This window comes from Bufo bufo, chromosome 1 (genome assembly GCF_905171765.1).
Source record: "Bufo bufo chromosome 1, aBufBuf1.1, whole genome shotgun sequence".
Taxonomy (NCBI): Eukaryota; Metazoa; Chordata; class Amphibia; order Anura; family Bufonidae; genus Bufo; species Bufo bufo.
In genome coordinates, this window is record NC_053389.1 from 769,730,341 (window position 1) to 769,743,713 (window position 13,373).

The window sequence follows — 13,373 nt, forward strand, 5'->3', positions numbered from 1 at the left end:
CATCCAGTCCTACCTAGGGCAAGTGAGTCTGTGTATTGGAGCCTGCCGCAATGGGTCATCCATGTCTGGCAACCTCCAGAGTGCCAGTGGAGTAATCATTGGTTTATTCTTGCCTTATTCCACAAGGTAAGAGGTAAAGAAAGGGCTACTTCGTAAAGAAGTTGTGTGACCCACACCTCATGATGGGACCTGCCTTGGTTCAACTCAAAAAGGTCAAGGTCTCCATTCACTTACAGCTGTGGAGAGTGAAAGTTGCGGTCAATTATAACTTCAGCAAAAACCAGTAAGAACCTTTTCCAAAAGTACGGTTGAGCATGCCCACTAATTTCTGTTTTTCCTCTCTTCTAGTTGCTTTCTGGGGTGATATTGCTTTGGATGAAGAGGATTTGGCCAACTTGAAGGTAGATCTCCGCGTGAGCTCAAGGAACCGAACACGTTCTTCAGGTCAGTTGTAATACGTGGTTCTTATTTGGTATTTCCTATGCAACCTCCGGTTTTAGCTGGCATGTGGTTGAGTTTGTCATCTCGTCAAGAAAGGAGTTGAGAATGCGTTGTGATCCTTGGTCAGTTTGCCATGGGGCCACATGATGGCCTACCTCTAATGCAACACCCCCATGCTGTCTACTTCATAGCAGCAGTGCAGGTTATTGCAACTTGGGGCAAAGCTGCAATATCCTGCACAACTGCCACAGTGTTGTGGCCTATTCAAACACCCCCAGATAACTGATATTAAGGATAGCTTAGCAGTATTCTGAACCTGGCAAACACCTTAAAGGGTTTGTACCATAAATTACTTTTCACTCTAACGTTTATTCTCCTCAATTCCCATTCCTCCTTAAAAAAACAAAAAACAAATTTACCTCATTTGCAGTTTTCTCCTATCCCCCATGCTTGAATCCTGATTTGTCATGTGTCTGCTGTCCCATCATGCTTTAGGGCAATGAGATGACAAGATGACATCAGCAGGAAATGTGACACTAACCATGGCCCTTGTTCTTACCAATGATGCTTGTACTTCCTACATTTCAAGGCTTCAATGCAGGACGTAACCTACAGCAATTGAATATCAAAACAGATTTCCCACAGGGTGCAGTGTTAGGCTAGTAACTTTAGAATAAGGCAGTTTTGATAAATGTGGGTATTTGGGGGAAATGATAGAACAGTGATATACAGAGGCAGATCTGTATGTATCTGCCTCTGTAGGAAGCAAGGTGATGAACTTAGGTCTGCCCCTAGTTCAGGCAGTAGGTGACAGCAGAGGATGGTGTGCTGGAGGCGGGGAGGTGGAATGTTGATGGAGAGCTTGGGGAATAGGGGAGGCATTCTGACTAGTTTGGGGTTGAGTGTAGGATGGTGACTCATGATGTGATGTGATCGCTGGGGGATAGGGGGACAATGTGGAGCAAGCTTCTGACAAATTTGTTAGGTGGAAGGATAGTGAGCCTACATGTGACTGCTGGGGGTAATGGGGTGAGCAATTTGGAGCAAGCTTCTGACAACTTTGGGGGGTGGGGGGATACCCAGCCTGCATGTGACTGCTGGGAAGCAAGCTTCTGACAACTTTAGGTGGTGTTGGAGGATAGCCAGCCTGCATGTGAATGATGGGGAGCAAGATTCTCACAACTTTGGGTGGTGTTGGAGGATAGCAAGCCTGCATGTGACTGCCAGAGAGACCTGAAAGTCACCTCCTATGAACCACAACCTTTGCAAAGAAAGTGTCACACCGAATGGTAATTTACCCTGATTATTCGGCTTTTGGCACATACAGCTTGTGTTATGACTTTCCTGTAATTTTTATTTTATTTGGCACACCATACAAAAAAGTTTGCCGACCCCTTGCCTAGTAACTAATAGTGAGTACAGAGTAAAATGAAGAATAATGTGAGTGGCCTGAAATTTTTCAGATATTATTTTTGTATGTCTTTATTTTTGTGGTTTGGGATGAACCTTCCTAGCTGATAACCTTACACAATATCAAGCAACTTGTTAATGTTTCGCCCTGCCCCGCTAATAACCCTTAGTTTCCTACCGCCCTTGTCCCGTTTCATGAGTCTGTAATATCAGTGTTCTCCTCCACGGTCTGCATTCTCTCCCTTCCTGTCATTTCTTCCTCACGTATAACCCGGCTTTACCTTCCTCCAAAACTCCTGTTTTATCTAATTCCTCTGATTTAGGTGCACCCCCCACTCTCATCCTGTTGTTCTCTTTAGCTTCCTGTTTTTAATAACTGTCATGGAGATGATTCTATACAGTCGGCACATTTGTACACACACCGACACCCTACCATAGTTGCGGGTGACGTCACACTGTTCATTCTAAATAAGTATGGCGTGATAATAATTTATATTTTTCAGCTGCTAGTTCACTGTGGATGGCATGAAACGCGTTTTGTTCTGTACTGGTGTTATTCCAGAATGTAATGGGCATAAGCCAATATTGTAGATTAAAAAAATACTTGAAAAAAATTATATTTCAGGCCAACTTATAATGTATTGTGTAATACCGCACATTATGTAAGTGCAGTAATGATGCCCTCAGGGACCTGTGAACATACCATCCTACAGCTGGCCTATGTCAGCAGCTACATTTCTTCATACGAGTTGTTATTCTTACTGGCCTCTTAATAACTGGGTTTAAAGGGGTATTCCCACCTCACCACATTTATGGTATATCCACAAGATATGCCATAAATGTCTGAGAGATTGTTCTTCAGTGGGTGTTGAACCACTATGTCACCCAAACAAATTTGACTTGGGCTACTCCGAAGGGTGTTATCCTGGCAGTCCACTAGTTTTCACCCTTTAACCCCTGTGAAGGCATCTGGACTTCCCTGCAGGGGAAACCACCAGGACGCCTTCCTCCTGGAGTAGTCTGTTTGTTTGACAGCTGACCCACAGGGGTCAAAGGACACCGGTTGTAATGACCGGCGACACGCACAGGGAGGGAAAAGGGAAAGCCCTGCCCAAGGGAGAGGGTAAGGTGGTGACCCCTGACTCACCTTGCAGCTGGCACCTGACTGCCCTGACGTCCCTAGACGGGTTCCTCACCCGTGCGGCGATCACGTGCCTAAACCCTGGCTTTCCCTGAAATGAGCCCTAGATAGTGAACGGGCCGGTGGGATCGCTAGTCCGCACCACTGAACTAAGAGGGAAACACCAGGGAGAGGACAGACAATACAGACAAACACATACACCCAGGTGGGCGACCACAGCAGTCCACAAAGGTCCAACAGGGATCCGGAGGGTAGCGTTCTGGATCAACAACCAGAGAACGCAGCAACACAGCTCCAGAGGGTCAGAATAGATGTCCAGGCAGGAAGCTCTATATCTGGCAACCAGAGAAGTGTGAGAGGGGAATATAAGGAGGTTGGGAGTGCTGGACAAGGAACAGCTGAGGAGAAGGAGCTACGGATCCCTGAGTGAGCCAAAAGGGTTTGCAAAGCAAACCCAGAAAGCTACCATAAGGAAACAGACCTATCTTACATAGAGCGCGCAGGCAACCGCTGCGACTTCCTGACCCCGGGTATAACGGAGTCAGGCGTGGTTCTTGACACCCTCTTGACACCCTCGTGACACCGGTGCAGAGCACCATGTAGTCAGGCAAAATCTAGTCAGGGACAGACTGAGGTCAGGGCAAGCAGAATATGTGCAACCTGAGAAACAGTCTGAGATCAGGGTCAGTACAGACATCAGGTGGGGGTCAGGACAGGCACCAAAAGGTCAAATTTGGAAAACAGACAGAAGTCAGTACACAGGCAGACAAACGAATATCAGCACACCTAACAGGACACTAGAAAACTAGGAAGCTATTGCTCAGGCATTTTCCCATAGGGGAAGGTGCCTAAAGTACCCCAAGGTTGCCAGCCATTGGCTGGTAAAAACTAGGGTGCGTCCTGTGGCCAGAGAGTGGCTTTCCCAGCAAGCCAACTGCAGCCTGCACGGAGGAACAGAGCTACCCCAAAGGCCAGGCCCACCAAGAAGAAGAGGGGAGTGGCAGGTGGGTTCACGCTGCTGGGACAGAAACAGGTGAGCAGAGAAGTGGTGGCCACGGGCCACCACTGTAACAGAGATGCAGCTCCCTCCTCTGGCACCCACATCTGTCTCTGGAATAGGGCCTTCGATCTCCTCCGTCCTGGTTGCATCATCCAGAAGTGGAACTTGTATATGCCTAAGGGGTTGAATAGAAAACATGACTTAACCCTACAATATAAATAATATAATTTTCATCAATATTGAGTCTCCATTCCACTTGACTGAATTTCCCCTCTGTCAAAATTGGACTAGCCACCAGGTGCTGATTCCAGGTGATGGGGATTATTCAATCAAATAGGCATGTCTTTCGCCTGTGTATAAAATAGAGGTTTTTAAGTTTACTTGTTTGTCTTGATGAAGGGCTAAGATGTTATAGCCCGAAACGCGTCACAGCAAAGTGTCCTATTTGATGTCGGATTTTATGGAAGTCGAATAAAGCATTTTTATTAAGAAGAGCTGGAATCCATTGTTTTTTCATCATCCAGAAGTGGTTGGAACTACATCAACAGCCAAGTGGGATGTGCTACGGAGCACTACGGAAAAGGCATAGCACACTCCACTCGGCTGTTTCTATACTCCTGACTGGTGCATCCAGGCTGGATGAGCACAGAGAGACGCCATCTTGATATTGTAGTACAGCATTAAGGGGTTTTGTGACATATATGAGAGAATATGTCCTCAATGTTAGATGAGATCCCAAAATCCCATTTTTGGAAGTCTCCCAGACATGGTCACCTGTATATCGAGAGCTGACAACCCTGTTCTGAGTCTGGCTTGCTGGTCTGTGCTCACTGTCGCACTACCCCCCCCCCCCCCTTCCCCCTCCCTCCTATTGAACAACCCTCTTTAGCAAGAACAGTGTGGTAACAGGAAGTGACCACCTCTCAAAAAATATGGCCGTTCGCTTTGCGCCGATTGAACATTTGGGCTTACACAGTGAAGATCACTAGTGCACAATCACCAGAACACTGAGACCTATGGACAAAAATATGTGATGATTTTTTTTCATATTAATTGAATTGTTGTGTAATCTAAGTACATGCAACATCCACCTCCTACTATTTTTGTATAAACTTTATTTATTACACCAATATACACAAAGTAGGAGGTAAGATAAACTGGCAATGGAGGCATAAACAAACCTTCTAGTTAATAAAAGCCTCTTGATATTAATCATTCTGTCCTGTGACTCCGAGGCCTACGCTCTGGGTTCAGTGACCTTATTGCTGGGGTCCCTTTATTATCCGTTCTGTTTTGCTTTTGGAGACTATGTCCGTCCGTGATTTAAAGGGAGATACCATGAGCTGTATACATAGTTTATATGGCTGAAAAAAAAAGACATCTGTCCATCCAGTTCAGCCTGTTATCCTGCAAGTTTATCCAGAGGAAGGCAAAAAAAAACTTCATGAGGTAGAAGCCAATTTTACTCATTTTAGGCAAAAAAAATCCTATCCGACTCCAATCAGGCATCAGAATAACTCCCTGGATCAACCACCCCTCCAATACTGACCCCTGTGGTACACCACTAGTGATGGTGACCCCTCCAATACTGACCCATGTGGTACCCTACTAGTGATGGTGACCCCTCCAATACTGACCCCTGTGGTACCCCACTAGTGATGGTCACCCCTCCAATACTGACCCCTGTGGTACCCCACTAGTGATGGTGACCGGTCCAATACTGACCCCTGTGGTACCCCACTAGTGATGGTGACCCCTCCAATACTGACCCCTGTGGTACACCACTAGTGATGGTGACCCCTCCAATACTGACTCCTGTGGTACCCCACTAGTGATGGTCACCCCTCCAATACTGACCCGTGTGGTACCCCACTAGTGATGGTGACCGGTCCAATACTGACCCCTGTGGTACCCCACTAGTGATGGTGACCCCTCCAATACTGACCCTTGTGGTACCCTACTAGTGATGGTGACGCCACCAATACTGACCCCTGTGGTACCCCACTAGTGATGGTGACCCCTCCAATACTGACCCATGTGGTACCCTACTAGTGATGGTGACCCCTCCAATACTGACCCCTGTGGTACACCACTAGTGATGGTGACCCCTCCAATACTGACCCCTGAGGTACCCCAGTAGTGACAGTGACCCAATCTGAGTGTTTACCACTAATAACCACCCTCTGTTTTCTATCATTGAGCCAGTTACTTACCCACATACAGACGTTTTCTCCCAGTCCGAGCATTCTCATTTTATATACTAACCTTTTATGTGGTACAGTGTCAAATGCTTTGGAGAATTCCAGATATACGACATCCATCGACTCCTTATAGCTCCTCCTTATAGAAACTGAATACATATAGATTTACGACCTCGATGTAAGCTGAATATTAATGTGCAGTGCCGGAGATGTTGATCCCACTCTCTATCTGCATTTCACCCCACTCATCTCCTGCTTCAACCACATTTCTGTCTTTACGGCTGGCGTTTCTCCATTTCTTACATTTCTCATGCCCCCACCCTTCCAATCATGTACATTCTTTCCTTTCTTCATGTATATTCACATTTGCTTGGCTTTGTCTTCCCCTCTATGTGGTTCCTTTTCCCCGCATATTCCTTTCAACAGAATTTAGCAGACGTTAATAATGCTGGTGTGAATTATGACCCTACCTCGTTTGGCCTCAGTCTCACGCCCCACAGCACTCAGACTCTTTGTGTGCGTCTCTCCGGTTTGTGGCACGGCTCGGAAATGGAAACATGGCATTTAAAGGGCTCGGATGTGGAACCTTTTACTTCAATAGGGCCGCAAAAAACGGAAATGACTTGGTGTGCAATGTCCGCATATCCATTCGGCAAAAAAATAGAACATGTCCTGTTATTGTCCACAATATGGACAAGAATAGGACTGTTCTATAATAGGCCAGCTATTTCGTTCCGCAAAATGCGGAATGCACAAGGTCGGTATCTGTGTTTTGCGGATCCGCAATTTGTAGGCCATAAAACAGCAACGGTCGTTTGCATGAGCCCTTAAAGGGGTTATCAGATACTAAAAAATGTCCCCCATATGACCGGGCCCCTCACACTGAATCTACTTACCTGGCTCCCTGCGCCGCTCCTGGTCCCCGCACCGCCGCTGCTGCTTCTCCCTGTGCACGGATGAAAACATCCGGTGTCGGGGGGGTTGGGGGGAGAGCAGCCAATGGCAGGCGGTGACTGGGACGAGCCTCCCTAGCGTCACACACAATTCTAGGGAGGCTCGTCCCTGTCATCGCCTGACATTGGCTGCTCTCCCCAACCCCCCGACACCGGATGTTTTCATCCGCGCACAGGGAGAAGCAGCTTGGCGGTGCGAGGACCAGGAGTGGCGCGGGGAGCCAGGTAAGTAGATTATGTGTAAGGGGCCCGGGATATGGGGGAGCATTTGTTAGTCTCGGATAACCCCTTTTAGGAGAAGGAAGGTCCTCTGTTCAGGATGCTCACCTCTTGGCTAGGATAGAGAGTAATTACGTAGAGTGTTTCTCGCTTTGGAGGACCTGTCCTGTCCTTCATTACAAAGACAACTTATTGTTTCGCATAGGTAATTGTGTAATGCCTACACCCTCCTGTTGAGGTGCTGCAGGAAAACTGAATACTTAGGGGCACATTTATTAAGAACGCCATTTTAAACGCTGGTCTCTACATAACTTTTGCGGCTCAACCGCCGCTTCTAAATGTCTTACATTGTGTCTTCTAGCTGTCTTACATTTAGACCATTTTCTATGCCTAAAACAGGCATAGAAAATGATGAATGAGACAAGCCTGCAGGCCCATCACCTTCCACTTTTTTAGACCTGGTGACGAGCGGGGGAAAGTTGCCGATTGAGCCAGAAATACGCTTAATAAAGGCGTATTTCTGCTTAATAAATAACCCCCTTTCTGCTTATCTGCCACTCTCTATTGAGAATACATGCACACTCAGCTGAGCCAAGCTGAGCGTGCAAGTGAATAGCGGGTAGAGAGAGATGGTCCTTCTACTTTCAAGTATCAGTTTCTAGTATCGGCTTATTATTAAGGAACCTTTCTAACCAGGAAGGATTGTCCAATAGAGAGAACCCCTTTAAAGCGGTTATCTCATGAAGACAAGACATTGGAATGGAAGCTGGCACGACACTCAAATGGTCACCCTGGGTACCTCTTCTGTATCTCACAGCGACGGGAGATGGGTCAAGACTGGGCCGGGTCTTCCAGAGTGACCATACTTTTTTGATGTATGTCGACCAAACCCAACGATTTCAGAGATTGTTAAAACATCGAACATGAATCCCCCATCTCTGCTCTGACCCCCCATCTCTGCTCTGACAGCAGGAGAGAAGCATCGGGCACTTGGATTTCAACATGCCCAATCCTTTTGTTCTGGGGGAGATAAGCTGGCATCAGTGGTGTCTGGCAGAGGCATACTCTACTCTCTATGGAGAACACATGCAAACTCAGCCGAGCCGTGCTAAGCGTGCATGTGAATAGGGGGTCAAGACAGATGGCCCTTCTAGTTTAATGTCAACACTTAAATGGCATCCGATTGCCCTTCACTGCTAAGGGACCTCCAAACATAGAGGAGTGCTCTTGGCGATAATGGCAGGTAATGAGGCAGAGATTGCTGGGGAGGTCTGTAAGTAAAGGTGGGGTCATTACAAGACCCATCAGCTGCTCCGTTAAATTGTGGGTCCCTCCGAGGTGAGCTGCTTGTTACCATACCTGGGACCTCCTTCATTGTGCTGCCAACCCCCTGTCCACACTTTGAGTATGGTTATTTATTGTTGTACTGGCAGGACAAAATTTGTAAGACCTTGGGTAAGTATTTGAGTGGACAATCATGGTACCTTTAAGGGCACCACACACCCTTTTTTGTCGCAGCATCTTCTTTAAATGTTTAAAAGAAAATACAGTTTTTTTCTAAATGTTTTTGGTGTTTTTTTTATTTTAAAAGTCCTATTAAAAAAAAATATAAACAATATGTAAAAAACAAAAAGGCCAGAAATGCCATACCCAGAGCTGCATTTTGTGAAAAATGAAAATACACAACTGACCCACAAAACAAAGTGCCACAAACTAAACGGCTTTGTATGTAGTGTGTTTTACTTTTCAATATACCCTATCTAGGAAATCTCACTGGAATAGGTCGCCTGCGTCAGATCAGCAGGGTTCAACTCCTGCAACAGCTCCATACACCGTGTAGTGGCCGTGCCTGGTTACTGCAGCTTAGGCCCTATTTACCAGGATAGGTCATCCGTTTTAAAGTTCTGGACAACCCTTTTAACGTAAAACTAGTTGCAGCATTTTTGGCCAAAACACAATGCACACCAAGCAAAATGCTGTCCGTGAAACGAGCTGAAAGGCAATATCCTGGACTAGAAATGAAGTGCATTTTCTTGCAGAAACCGCGCCAGTTGTAATTGAGATGTGTCGGAAATTACTGTTCACCCCCTTTTTCGTCGGTGGGACGGAGCTGTAATACCAGACACATTCCGTGGACAAGAGAAGGCGCTGTTTCTGGAAATTTTTCTGGAAAAAAGAAGACCCTGTTTTTCTAAGTGTGAACCCATCGGTCCCAATTTTGCCAGGACAGTCATGGCAACTGGACCGCAATAGGGTTTTTTCTAACTGTGTGACTGGTACTTTCACTTTGTGCCAGTCATCTAATAACCTTTATCTCTAAACTACTGAGAGGTAATAAACACTTATTTAAAGGGAACCTGTCACCGGGATTTTGTGTATAGAGCTGAGGACATGGGTTGCTAGATGGCCGCTAGCACATCCGCACCATCCAGTCCCTATAGCTCTGTGTGCTTTTATTGTGTAAAAAACCCTGATTTGATACATATGCAAATTAACCTGAGATGAGTCCTGTACGTGAGATGAGTCAGGGACAGGACTCATCTCAGGTTAATTTGCATATGTATCAAATTGGTTTTTATTTACACAATAAAAGCACACAGAGCTATGGGGACTGGGTATTGCGGATGTGCTAGTGGCCATCTAGCAACCCATGTCCTCAGCTAGCTCTATACACAAAATCCCGGTGACAGGTTCCCTTTAAGCCACATTCTTATCAGTAACATGAGTACTGAGCTGTAATGAGTGTTATAATGTCAGAGAGCAGAGATAAGGAGTCCGTCTGCTCCCCAAATGACGGACACAACAGAAAATCCACAGGAAGCTAGTAGAGCATGTCAGCTCTGTACAGAAAAAAAGCATTCCGTATCTTTAATAAAGACCAATGGAAAAAAAGATTTTTAGCTCAAAATATGTACCATGCAATAATAAATTAAAAAAAATGCCCCCAAAGGTGTACATAGCCTTTAAATGTCCCGATTTTTTGCCATTCACAAAAAATGCGGATTTGACATGGAATTCGCGACAAACCTGCGCAACCCCATTCACATGTCACGATAAATTTTTACTAGGGTTTTTGCACAGTTGGAAGAAAAAACTGAATTGAGGACGTCTATTCTGTCATGAATTCGTTTTCCATGGAAAAGAGGATAATGGGCAGTTGTACTTCAGCCCCGGTTCCTTCTTGCACTGCATTATCTGCTAAGAAATCCCCGAATGACCCCGAGGATGTTGGGCCATTGGATATTTGTTATGTTCTGTCGTCTACATATCAAAGAGACAGGGATTTTATTCAGTGTGAATACAAGGGAACAGAATGTAAACAGGAGGGCCGCCGCCTGCCTGCCTGATGTATACTGGCTGCCTAGCTACGCAGTTCAGGATTGCTGTGCCTCGGATTGTCCTTACACCTCAGGATCCTATAGACTGGATTCATGGCTCTAATTACTCTAATACTTTATTTTTATATTTGGCATATTGCATGAAGAGTGTGACTTGCATTCCCCATGTAATAACAATTCTATGTTGTGCTATACCTCTATTATTTCTGCTAGATAGTAGGTAATCAATATCACATGCCTAAATAACCCTTTTAATGGGTCAGACATTAACTTATAGAGAATATACCTATAAGCGGCACTAGAGGGAAACATTTCTTTCTTCTAGAGAGCTAATTTGCATGTATTGGCTTTATTTACTTTTAATTTCACTGGGCAATTTTGGGAAGGGTTTGAACAAACAATCAGTCATAGTCACATGTCACCCACAAATACCCAGCCCTTTTGTCCAAAACCAACCCCGTTTATGATTTTGGAAGGGGGTCTGTCAGCTTTTTTGACCATGCTCAGCTGCGGACAATCAGACATTTTGTGAAGCTTTTCTCATCAGGAGTAGTGAGAATATGAAGTTTTGTTCTGCCAAATTCTGCTCTGTTGCAAGTGCCCAGGAGGTGGATCTTCACTGTGAAGTGTTCTCTACATTGAGCTGCTTCACAACTCCTCCCCTCTCCTCTCCTGGTTGGATGTTACAGAGGGGAGGGGGTGTGAAGCAGTTCAGGGTAGAGAGAAATCCACAGTCTGAGGTCCCGCAGGACTTGCGGGAGCAGAACCTGGCAGAATAAAACTTCATATTCCCACTACTCCTGATGAGAAAAGCTCCTCAAAAGGTAGGTTTGTGCTGCTCTTCCCAGTATGTAATTAGTGCTAGAAAATTCAGCATTAAAAGGAGTCTGTCAGCAGTTCTGACCATGCTAAACTGCTGACAGACTCCTTTTAATGCTGTGTTTTCTGATTGACCTGCCCTAGTGATGGCATCTACACTTTGGAAATAACTATAATTCTGGCGACATCTAAACAGTCCTTTGACACCGCAGCATACTGTAGTGTAGGCCAAATAGCAGTGCCAGCACGGTGTTCATCAGTACCCTAAATTACCATACAAATTATGCCTGCTGCATAACGATGACTATTAAATAATCACATAGCAGTGCCCACAGTGTAGTCCCTTCTACAAATGGCCATAAAATGCTCCGCACATAATGCCCCTTCTATCCAACATGTCCACTGGCAGGAATTTACATTAATACTTTATCTTCACCCACCCAAATGGTACACGTCTGATATTTATTTCTTCTCGACGTACAGGAAATTATCCAACTATACGTGCTTCTTAAATGGCTCGTATACATGATGTGGGATATTTCCATTGCAGTGTATTTTCATTGCCTGCGGTGTTCAGACATTACATAAGAATAAATGGGGGGTTTCTGAGGGAGTTACATTACAAGTTCTGACACCATTTACACTGCGTGCAGAATTATTAGGCAAATGAGTATTTTGACCACATCATCCTCTTTATGCATGTTGTCTTACTCCAAGCTGTATAGGCTCGAAAGCCTACTACCAATTAAGCATATTAGGTGATGTGCATCTCTGTAATGAGAATGGGTGTGGTCTAATGACATCAACACCCTATATTAGGTGTGCATAATTATTAGGCAACTTCCTTTCCTTTGGCAAAATGGGTCAAAAGAAGGACTTGACAGGCTCAGAAAAGTCAGAAATAGTGAGATATCTTGCAGAGGGATGTAGCACTCTTAAAATTGCAAAGCTTCTGAAGCGTGATCATCGAACAATCAAGCGTTTCATTCAAAATAGTCAACAGGGTCGCAAGAAGCGTGTGGAAAAACCAAGGCGCAAAATAACTGCCCATGAACTGAGAAAAGTCAAGCGTGCAGCTGCCAAGATGCCACTTGCCACCAGTTTGGCCATATTTCAGAGCTGCAACATCACTGGAGTGCCCAAAAGCACAAGGTGTGCAATACTCAGAGACATGGCCAAGGTAAGAAAGGCTGAAAGACGACCACCACTGAACAAGACACACAAGCTGAAACGTCAAGACTGGGCCAAGAAATATCTCAAGACTGATTTTTCTAAGGTTTTATGGACTGATGAAATGAGAGTGAGTCTTGATGGGCCAGATGGATGGGCCCGTGGCTGGATTGGTAAAGGGCAGAGAGCTCCAGTCCGACTCAGACGCCAGCAAGGTGGAGGTGGAGTACTGGTTTGGGCTGGTATCATCAAAGATGAGCTTGTGGAGCCTTTTTGGGTTGAGGATGGAGTCAAGCTCAACTCCCAGTCCTACTGCCAGTTTCTGGAAGACACCTTCTTCAAGCAGTGGTACAGGAAGAAGTCTGCATCCTTCAAGAAAAACATGATTTTCATGCAGGACAATGCTCCATCACACGCGTCCAAGTACTCCACAGCGTGGCTGGCAAGAAAGGGTATAAAAGAAGAAAATCTAATGACATGGCCTCCTTGTTCACCTGATCTGAACCCCATTGAGAACCTGTGGTCCATCATCAAATGTGAGATTTACAAGGAGGGAAAACAGTACACCTCTCTGAACAGTGTCTGGGAGGCTGTGGTTGCTGCTGCACGCAATGTTGATGGTGAACAGATCAAAACACTGACAGAATCCATGGATGGCAGGCTTTTGAGTGTCCTTGCAAA

The 13,373-nt window shown here is 45.5% G+C and overlaps 1 protein-coding gene across 1 annotated transcript in view; it reads left to right on the forward strand.

Annotated features, from left to right (window-relative positions):
* The window catches only part of BMP1 (bone morphogenetic protein 1), a 95,541-nt gene that overhangs the window by 21,762 nt on the left and 60,406 nt on the right, over positions 1 to 13,373 (forward strand). Inside the window, exon 2 of the mRNA XM_040414772.1 lies at positions 349 to 444. Within this exon, the coding sequence (XP_040270706.1) occupies positions 349 to 444 (96 nt within the window). The remainder of the gene's footprint in view (positions 1 to 348; positions 445 to 13,373) is intronic.